The sequence below is a fragment of the Seriola lalandi genome, unplaced genomic scaffold, assembly GCF_002814215.2.
Source record: "Seriola lalandi dorsalis isolate HSWRI2012SDOR001 ecotype SW California unplaced genomic scaffold, Sedor1 jcf7180002054954, whole genome shotgun sequence".
NCBI classification, from domain to species: Eukaryota; Metazoa; Chordata; class Actinopteri; order Carangiformes; family Carangidae; genus Seriola; species Seriola lalandi.
In genome coordinates this window covers 342,836-353,493 of record NW_019525505.1, presented here as the reverse complement: position 1 = coordinate 353,493, position 10,658 = coordinate 342,836, and the positions used below count along the sequence as shown (strand labels likewise).

At 41.8% G+C, this 10,658-nt stretch overlaps 1 protein-coding gene across 1 annotated transcript; it reads left to right on the top strand.

Annotated features, from left to right (window-relative positions):
• The first annotated feature begins 202 nt into the window (after positions 1-202).
• On the top strand, positions 203-2,321 carry tnfa (tumor necrosis factor a (TNF superfamily, member 2)). The gene is made up of 4 exons (XM_023394942.2): positions 203-602; positions 713-743; positions 940-996; positions 1,252-2,321. Exons 1-4 carry the CDS (start codon positions 432-434, stop codon positions 1,725-1,727), a joined length of 735 nt encoding a protein of 244 aa, XP_023250710.1. The 5' UTR covers positions 203-431; the 3' UTR covers positions 1,728-2,321.
• Positions 2,322-10,658: the final 8,337 nt, after the last annotated feature.

Below are 10,658 nucleotides of genomic sequence, written 5' to 3'. Positions count from 1 at the left end.
GGCCAAAATGGTTGACGAGGTGTGTGTGTGTGTGTGTGTGTGTGTGTGTGTGTAGCTTTTGTGAGCAGCAGGATGTGAGTGTGTATCCCTGTCTTTGTGATAGTATCTGTAGACTTGTGGGTGTGTGTGCAGGGGTTACTATACAAGTGTGTGTGTGTGTGTGTGTGTGTGTGTGTGTGTGTGTGTGTGTGTGTGTGTGTGTATACAAGTGTGTGCTACTGGGATAACACAGTCATATAGAGTGTAGGAGTCTGATGTGTATATCTCCATTCATGAGTGACATCACCGGAGTTTCCCCCCCCAGGCGACTGTTTAAAAAAGAGCCGCTTGCTGAGTTTCACTCAAAAACCAGAGCGGCAGCAGAAGACGAAAGGAAGCTCTCAAAGAAGCTCAGCTGGACCTGAAGTGATCGAAGGAACTCTCTCAGAACGATGGAAGGTGAATGCAAAGTGCAGCTGGATGCCGCTGTCTCCACAGAGGCCAGGAAACACACGACGCAGGGTGTCAGACCCGGCTCAAAGCTAACCACGGCCCTGCTGGCGTTCACGCTCTGCCTCGCCTTCGCCGCCGCTGCCGTCCTCTTCTTTAACACACATACCAAGGTGGGAATTAGATCAGTCTCTGAATGACTGAAATGCCTCTCACATCCAGATAGACTCATTTGAACCCGGACTTTCTGTAACGTCTCTTTATTCCTCTCTTCCTGAAACAGGAGCAGACAAGACAAGACGAAAACGACAACGGTGAGAACTTTACCATTAATTCTCTCATGAGCTCAGCTCTGTACTGGAACATTGAATGCCTGATGATTTTATCGGACAGTTCATCTTTAGCTGCTGTCAAACCAACATAACAGTGGAGAGACTTATTCTGCAGTCCCAGCGTGGAGCTGCTGCGCTCCGTCACATTTTATGAACCTCTGTCTTCTCTTCTCTGCAGACATTCATCTCGCCTTGAGGCAAATTTCCAATGGAAGACCGGCCATTCATTTAGAAGGTAAAATATATTCAGCATCAAAGAATACCTGTGGTTCTGAAAGCAAAGGTCGGGATCAGGGTTAGGGTCAGTGCTTCTCCAGCTCCAGGGGCTCTTGAAGACATTCTAGGGACTGCTTAGGTTCTAAGTAAACCTGTCCCTGTTCTTGTGGAAAACATGTTATAAACCTTTCCTGCAAGAATCAATTTATTTTTCACTCCAGCTGTCAGAAATTCACGATCACCTTCATCACCGTCTCTTTATATCCTTCAACAGGTAAACACAACGAGAATCTGAGCACTTCAGTGGAGTGGAAGAATAACGTGGACCAGTCCCATGCTACAGGTGGACTGAAGCTGGAGAACAACGAGATTGTGATCCCTCGAACCGGCCTGTACTTTGTTTACAGCCAAGCGTCCTTCCGGGTCAGTTGCACAAGCAGTGACGCCGATGACGCCACCTCAAAGCCCATGGTCCACCTGAGCCACACTGTGAAGCGCTGGTCCAGCTCGTACGGAGGCGACAACACAGAGAACTCCTACCAGACCATCCTTCATTCTCTCCGCACCGCCTGCCAGAAGACGGCCAGCAGCGACGGGGACGAGGAGGGAAACTGGTACACCGCCGTGTACATGGGGGCTGTGTTCAACCTGAGGAAAGGGGACAGGCTGAAGACGATGATGGAGGAGAGGATGCTGCTGAAGCTGGAGGATGAGCCAGGGAAGACGTTCTTCGGTGTATTTGCCTTGTGAGGACAGGTGACCGAGGGCTACAGGTGAAGAAGAAGATGGCTCCATGGTGAGTCCTGCAGCTCTGGACCCACTCACACCGTTGAATGTTTACACTGCACTGAACAGTCAATGCACCTGTCAGTACAGACCCAAACTCTCGATATAAAGTTTGCTGTGTTAACTCTATCAATGTACAGAAGAAATGACTGTATAGTCCATGTATCAGCAGCGATATCTCTGCGGCTCAATGTTTTGTACTATGTACAATCACCTCAAGGCCTTTACTGCACTGCGAATTTACTGTTACTATATGTGTTTTTATTTATTGTGTCACTACACGCTGACAGAGGATGTGTTTAATCAATGCTATTATATTTATTTTTATTTCATTTTATTTATTTATCTATTTAAATATATATTTATTTATCGCTCTTTGTTTTCATGCGTTTTATACATTTTTAAGGTAAACACAAGAAACTTGTGCTACGGCTAATTTATTGAGTAAATTATTGGAACAAATACCCGTCTGATCTGTTGTTTGCTGGTGTGGGAGGCCGTGTGGCCTGTGATGCTGTAGAATTCTTTGAATAAAAAAATCATTTATGAAAAAAAAAAGCATGTGTGCTTGAGCTGTGGGCATTATATGAGACCTCAAATGTTGAACTAAAAGATGTGAAAAAAAAAAAAAGAAAAAAGGAATGACTAAACAAACAACAGTGAAACTAAACAGCAAATAACTGAGTGATACGGAAGGAAGACAGAATCCACTGATGCCGGTGCGGAAGAGTCGCAGCATTTAATTAATGCACTGTGGTGAACCTTCAGTTCATCAGTCTTCACTCAAATTTCCATGACGACAAAGAGAAAACTGAATTTTAGACATTTTTGCTAATTAAAAATTAAAAGTGAAATATCACACTGACATAAGTATTCAGACACTTTACTGTGACTCAGCTTCCTCTATTTTCCTGGACCATCTGAGATGTTTCTCCACCTTGACTAGAGTCCTCCTGTGGTAAACTCAGCTGATTGGACATGATGTGAAAGACGCACACCTGTCTATATCAGGTCTCACAGCTGACAATCATCAGAGCAGAAACTATGAGGAGGAAGGAGCTGCTGCAGAGCTCAGAGACAGGACTGTGTTCAGGCTCAAAAACATTGAAGGTTTCATGAGAAGAACAGTGGTCTCTGTCATTCTTACATGAAGAAGTCTGGAACAACCAGGACTCTACTAGACCTGGACCTGGACTAACTGAGACAAGGAGAAGAGAGGACACCAAGAACCTGATGGTCACTCTGAACTCCAGAGAAACCTCCAGAAGGACGACCTTGACCGCAGCTTTCCACTGATCTGGACTTTATGTCAGAGAGTCCAGACGAAGCCTGTCCTCAGGGACAGTTTGTAGAGAAGCAGCTAAAGGACTCTGAGACTGAGAGAAACCACATTCCCTGGTCTGATTAAACCAGGACTGAACTGTTTGGTCACAGTTCTTCAAAGTCAAAGACTTCGTAGCAATTATGACAAAATGTCACACAAATGGTTCATATTTTCAGTGTGACCTGAAACTGAGTGGAGGAGGCAGAACCATGAAGAGGTGATTCTAGTTTTTTTTTTAAAATAAAACATGGCTTATTTGTGTATCTCTCCCTTTTCTTGTTTGTTACATGACAAAGTGTGTGGATGGAAAAAAAACACCCAGCCTTAATGATGACACATCCAGGTGATTTTCTGGTGATGCCCCTGACATACTGATACTTTGCTATATTTACTCTTTGAATGAAAAAGCCAGAGCATGCCCTTGACAGGGTGACATTTACAACTTTTGAATTACATAAGAAACCGTGACTTTGCTGGCTCTGTACGCCTACTCATTCACAGCCCAGATCACACGGGCAGTGTGAAAGTTTCCAGTGGAGTAACAGTTCCTCAATAGCTACAATGAGGGGAAGTCCCTGGAAATGTGGCAATCCCACAGCTCCCTCCTCCAGGGGCCTCTACACCAGCACCACCTTCCAGCAGTGTGTATTACACCATTATTTCATTTTCTCCTTTGAAATATACATTTTTGATGTAATCATTCTGTTTTACAGCTTCCTTCATTTGGATGTTTTGTTTGTCAAAAAAATGAAATGTAAATGAAAAGAAATTGTGCACATTTCTATATGTGTGTAAGAGGAGGGGAAATGTATTTTATTTGTTAATGAGTATTAGTGTTTATTTGTCTATCGAATCCAATACAGCATAAGAAGAAAAGAAAAAAAATAAAATATAGGAAAGACATTAAAACTAAAAGTGCTGAAACTAAGAGAAATAAAGAAGAAGTGGAGAAGAAAAAGAAAAACAGTCATAGGAAATATTAGATATTAACACCGGTATTAAAATACATAAAGCTACTTAGCATGGATGGATTCTGAGATGATGGGGCCCCCTATACCATCCTAGGAACAAGACCCCCCCCCCCTTTTTTTTAACCACTACATGTCACCTGACCTGCCTCAACTACCTAGACACCTGTATATATACCAGCCCGGTCATTTGCCAGTTCATCAAGGTCTTCATGTTTCTCATGTTGGTTTGGACGTGTTTTCCTACCTGACTGCTACCTGCACCTACACCTGCACCTGCACCTGCACCTACACCTGCACCTGCACCTGTACCTGTACCTGCACCTATACCTGCACCTGCTCCTGCACCTGCACCTGTACCTGTACCTGCACCTGCACCTGTACCTGTACCTGTACCTGCACCTGCACCTGCACCTGCACCTGCTGCACCTGTACCTACCTTCCTTTTAGTGAGGAACTTCAAAATGTAAGTAGACAGCTCAGATAATACATTTTGTCTGGTCTTGGGAAAAACTGAAACCATTCTTTTTGGTTCTGAAATGAAATTATCAATGTCACCAGACTTTACTGTCAAAATTGGAGTGTTTCATGTAGCTGCAAAAGAGAATGTAAATAACCTTGGCTTTATTTTAGACAGGTGCTTATCTGGTGAAGATATGGCTTTAAAAGCTATCACCAAGATGAATCAAAGTTTCTGGCCAGAAATGCTATCCTTCCGGACAATTCAGGTCCTCACACTTTAGCTTGAGCTCCAGTTCAAAGTCATTTTGATTACAATCATTTACATCAAGGGGTTGCTCACTTAAAAAATAAAATAAAATATACCAAAATACTTAATTATTTCTCACTGTTAAGAGAGAGCTACTTTAGCTTTCCTTTACAAGACAATTCCATACCTTTTTTTTACTTTTGGGACCAAGAAAACATGGGTATCCTGCCACCTGCTATTTATTTGATATTGTGTTGTCATGTTGTTGTGTTGTTCTTTATGTTGTGGTGTGTCAGTGTTACTCCAAAACACCAGAATGGAAACAAGTCTTTGGGCTTTATTGTGTTTTCATCGTCTGTTATTTTTAATCTATGTAATGTATATGTTTAGTGTGATTTTTCAAATTATCAGATAAATTCATTCATTCATTCATTCACTCCATTCTTCAGAAACGTTCTCCCCCGTCTTTGAACTACTTTAAGACCAAAGAAAACCCAGAGTCTTGACTGTCATGGACCTGACCTCAACCCCACTGAACATTTATGGAGAGACTTGAAGACTGAGAAAGCCGAGCACTCTGACTGACTCTACTTTGATGGTGGTGAATTGGCCCTAACAGCTGATAACACAGCAGTGGTGTGTGTTGTCCTGTTTGTGCTGAAACACACGGCCGTGCTAGATGTGCCAATGAGGATATGGATATGATTCTGTTTACTTTAATCCCCTGTTACCTGTGGGCCTAATAGGCTAGCCGCTGTAAGACGCAAGAAACATTCATTTTCATTATGAAATTGTGTTTTGTAGCTCTTGGAGACCGGCAGCAATAGGAAACAAGATAAAACAAGAGAAATAAACAAGAGAAATACGAGACCGCGTCCTCTACCTATACAATAAATAAAGGCACTTGGATGAAGCAGGTAAACATTGTCCTCATTGTCCCAACACAGTGGTGTCATCAGCTAGCCCATTCAGGCCGGTTATTTTTATGCACAGACTTGGAATTGGTTGAGTAGACAATTAATAAAATGAGAAATGAAGACGTAAGTAGGTAAATATTGTACTGTCGGCTTTGTAAGTACTAAAATCCCTGAACACAGACATCAATTATAAAATAATCAAACTAATGTTCAAATTTAAAACAAAGCTCTCAAGTGTGTGAAACAAGTTCTTCAGTCCATGCTGACATGACTCAGGCCTGGATCAAGGTTTACGTTTGAAACTGATTCATATGGAAACTGTCGAAGCCTTGTACTCAATGCAGTGCAAACAATGCAGCGCATGCCAGTGCAGCACCTCTCCAACCACAACCACAACCTGAGGAAGATACAGTGAAACTCCTCTGTTCTTTCGTTCCAAGTGTGATTTGCTCCATATGTAATAAAGGTTTTGAATTGTCCCTGATGTAACCCACAAGTGGTTTCTATTTCTGTAATGTAACTAACCATTATAACAAGTGTAGGCCTGCAGCCGCACAGCTCTCTGAGGCTGTACTCAATGCTAATGTCAGCAACATGCAAACATTTGCACAAAGACGATTGTAACATGTGGATGTTTAAAGGTTCTGTAAATGAGATTTTAAACAATTATACAGCAGCAAACAACTATTTTCTATGTAAACACAGGAATATCCAGAAATACTCAGATGACACAGCTATTATGGCGCGTATCAGGAACGGGCAGGAAGAGGAGTACAGGGATCTGACGATGGCATTCAGCGAATGGAGTGACAAGACCTGCCTCCTTCTGAACACCTCCAAGACCAAGGAGATGGTCATGGACTTTTGGAGGTCTAAGCCCACCCCTCAGCCAGTCAACATTAGAGGGAAGGACATTGAGGTGGTTTGGTTATAAATACCTAGGTGTGCACCTGGACAGTAAACTGAACCTCTGAACACAGATGCCATCTACCTGAAGGGGCAGAGCCGACTCTTTTTCCTCAGGAGGCTCAGGTCCTTTGACGTCTGCAGTGAAATGCTGCACATGTTTTATCAGTCAGTGGTGGCCAGTGTAACTCTTTAATGCTGCAGTCTGCTGGGGCAGCAGCATGTCACACATGAACACAAAGAGACTGGACAAACTGGTCAAAAAGGCTGGGTCTGTGCTTGGCAGGAGTCTGGACTCACTCAGGACTGTTGTTGGAGAAACACATGTAATGTAAGATGGAGGCCATCTTGGACGATACCAACCATCCTCTCCACAACATTCTGGCAGGACAGAGAAGCAGCTACAGCTGCAGCAAACCTCTCATCTCACTGCAATACAGAACAGAGAGGTTCAGGAGATCCTTTATTCCCACTGCCATCAGGCTATACAACACCTCCGCCAAAGGAAGGGAACTAATCTAATTATTATTGTTCATTTACTGTATTATTAACTGTTTTTTATTATTATCAACAATGAGCTAATGGACACATGAATTTCCCCTAGGGGATAAATAAAGTATCTATCTATCGCTGCAGAGTAGCTTGCTGTAGTTCTGCTGTAGTTCAACTGCTCCCAGTGAAAAGTGGCTTGTAGCTTCATTAGCTACAGTTTCTCGGAACCAGAAAGACAAACATATATACAGTAGATGAAAAGTCAGAAGATCAGTGGGGTAAATGGTCTACAGACATGAGTGTCTGCACCAAATTCATCATGGCATAAAATCCGTCTACATTCAACATGGACGATATTTTGAGAAAAACAACTAGTTTTATTTTCATTCTTGCATTTCAAATCATCTTTGACATCAGATATTACAGCATGTAGAAATATACTTTGATGACTGTACCACATTAAAATACAGCTTGTATATGTAAAGCTGAATGTCATCATTATTTATATCATCATTATTTACAGTCTGTGTGCGCACTATCAGCATCACTGACATCTTCACTGCTCAGATCAATGGTTTAAATACATCATTACAGACAAACCTACAGCAGATATTTACAAATGGTCACGTTGTTTTCACAGTTTATACATCTGTGCCTCACATTGTAGATCAAATTAGCAAATTAGCCACACACTGCTACCACACAGAGAGAACATGAGACTAAACCGGGAGTCAAGACCGATTCTATACCTCAGCACACAATATATGTGTCATGAGAGTTTAGGACAGTGGAAACAGGACCTATGAGCATGTCTCATTAAGAAACATGACACTGAGATGAAAAGCTCAATGAAAACAGAGGGAGAAGCGGGTACTGTGTTAATTTACACAGTTACACAGTTAATCCTGTGCTGCCAACAGCATCTCACATTACTGAGCATGTAAATTCATCCCCAGCCTCAGACTGTCCTGTACAGAGCTACATCTGACATTTCAACTTGGTCATGTAGAACAGTGACATCATGAATAGAAAAATCTCTTAAGGGGTCTCTCCACCCAAATCACAAAAACATGCTTTCTTACTTAACTCCCGTATCTACAACTATCCTCACAAAAGCTTCAGCATTAATCATAAACTGTGTTAACAGGGAAGTGGAGGAAGTGTCAGGAGCAAAGATGAGGCAGGGTGAGGCTGTTAAAGTGACGGCAGCTAACTTCCTGTTTCCTACTGACAGTCATTCATTCGTTTCCTTTAACCATAACCACCGTTACCAAACCAAACTAAACTGTTGTGAGCCTGAATCCTAACAAACCTTACACAGAGCAGGCAGACCACAAAACACTGATCCTTTTGTGTGAATCCTTTTGTGATGCTTAAAAACTAATTTGTTGGGTTGAAGGACCTACTGATTTCAATCCTGGTTGCTATGGTGACACCCATAGCCGCCATGGGCACAATAAGTGTGGTTTAATACTATAGCAAACACTCGTTGAGAAGCTACTTTGGTAGTATAAGAGAAGAGCAGCCGGTGCATCTCTGTACACTGCAGCCAAAGAAAATCTCCGTGTTTCACAATAAATCCAACCTGCGTGCTTTTAATGTGAAGAAGCAGCAGAAGGAAACATAATGTTAGAATGAGCAGAAGCTTCATGATGTGGCTGCAGGAGAGTTAACACTGAGGTTACCAAATAAAACTGAGCTCAATTACATACGTGCATTATTTCCTGTCAATCTTAAACCAGAACTGCCACTGTCAATAAAACATAACTACTGACTCTACTGTCAAAAATTATAACTTTAAATGCTGGTTTTGTAGTTCAATCAAGTGAAACTAGACCGGCGCGGTATGGTTGCTCCATTTACTGCTGCTTATGTGCATCCAACATCCTTCTGAGCACCAAAGCTTAAATTCAGAGCTGAAATACTGCATTTATACAGCCCGAGTGAAGAAGGCTTTATTCTATTTTTCTGTCTTTATTTTTTTTTTGTTTGAGCAAGAGCTTAAAGTGGAGTTAAAGTATTTAACTTAAACTATTACAGTTCTTTAAATGCTGAGGAAAGAAATTCTCTTTTAGCATAGGAAAAAGTGGACGATCCTTTACAAAAGGAAAGGAGATAATTCTGCTCCACAATTCCTTGCAGCAACATTTATGGTACAAGTCCTTATGAACTGTCCTTTACATATTTCCTTTACCTCGTGACGTTTTCCATTGAGGTCAAAGGAAAAGTGGTTAGGAAAGGAGATAGGACATTCAACCAAAGCCCCAATTGGAACAACAGTAGTTCCATCTGAGCAGTATTAAACGCATCAAAAGTCTGATTCACAACATGAAGCTCAGAAAGCAAAAAGCGTGTTAACTCTATTATCAGATACAGAGAAGTTGAGCACATGTTGTAGTTTCACTTTCTGCCATGAAAACCCTCTCGCTGAAACTGTATCAGTAATTCTTCCTTTTTGTCACAGAATCCCCACAAAAAGCTGCTGTGTTTTCACATGAGAAGTGAAACACTGCATGAAACCTCATGTCAGCTCAGAACATGTTTGTTTCTGGCTGTGGAGGAAATGAGTGAGGTGTTGAAGCAAACTGAACTTGTAAAAGGAGGCAGTATGATGACGTATGAAATTATCAACTAATCCTGGGATTAAACTAACACATCTGGTGGCTAACCTGGTAAAGAGCGGACCACATGCCTAGTCCTAACCGCCGGCGGCCAGGGTTTGAGTCTGACCCATGGCCCTTTGCTGCATCTCTTCCCCTCTCTCTCTCACCCTGACTTTCCTGTCTCTCTCTGTGCTTTCAGAATAAAGGCAAGAAAATGCAAACACACCTAACACTTGTGGCAAAGAGTCGCACAGACACAGATTGCTGTGCAGCTTTACAACAGGCTGGTAGTTTTTAGCATGACTGCAACAGCCAGACCAGCCGTATAATCTGGAATGTCACTGACTGACTGACTGAGTGATGATGTTTCCACTACTGGTCAGTGGAGTGACAAGCCGCAGTCCACCAAGCCTCTCTGCCTTCCGGCTGCTCGGGAACTGCAGGGAAGAGGAGTTTTAAAAAAGAACTTAAAAAAAAAACAATGAAGGTATTGTGTCTTTTCTAACTTTTTCTCTGAGTGATTATTGAAGTGGTCCAGAAAATTACTAGGTTTAGATCTGGTCTTGTTTTTTATTAAAAATTTAAGATATTTTATTGACAATCTTGAGCTGTGGAGTCCCTAAATGAATCTAAACATGGTCCTGTTCCTTGTTTTCACTGGCTGACTCTGGTCCTCTTGACTCACTTTAATGACTGGATGTGCTTAAATTATTTCTTGTTAAATTAAGTGCGTGACGTGTGATGATTCGGAAACAGTAAGTTAAATTGGTGCTGCTTTGTTTTGGTTCAGTCCCTAAAAATACTGTCACAGGAAGTAAAGTTTAGTTGTGATGTAAATCTGATGTTCAATACAGTCTGTCTTCAAAAAACCATACCAAGAAAAAACAAGGTTTTTTGATTCAAATGTCAAAACGTCACATACAAATATGAACTGCAGTACAGTAAATTGAATACAAACCTCATGTATCAGCTGCTC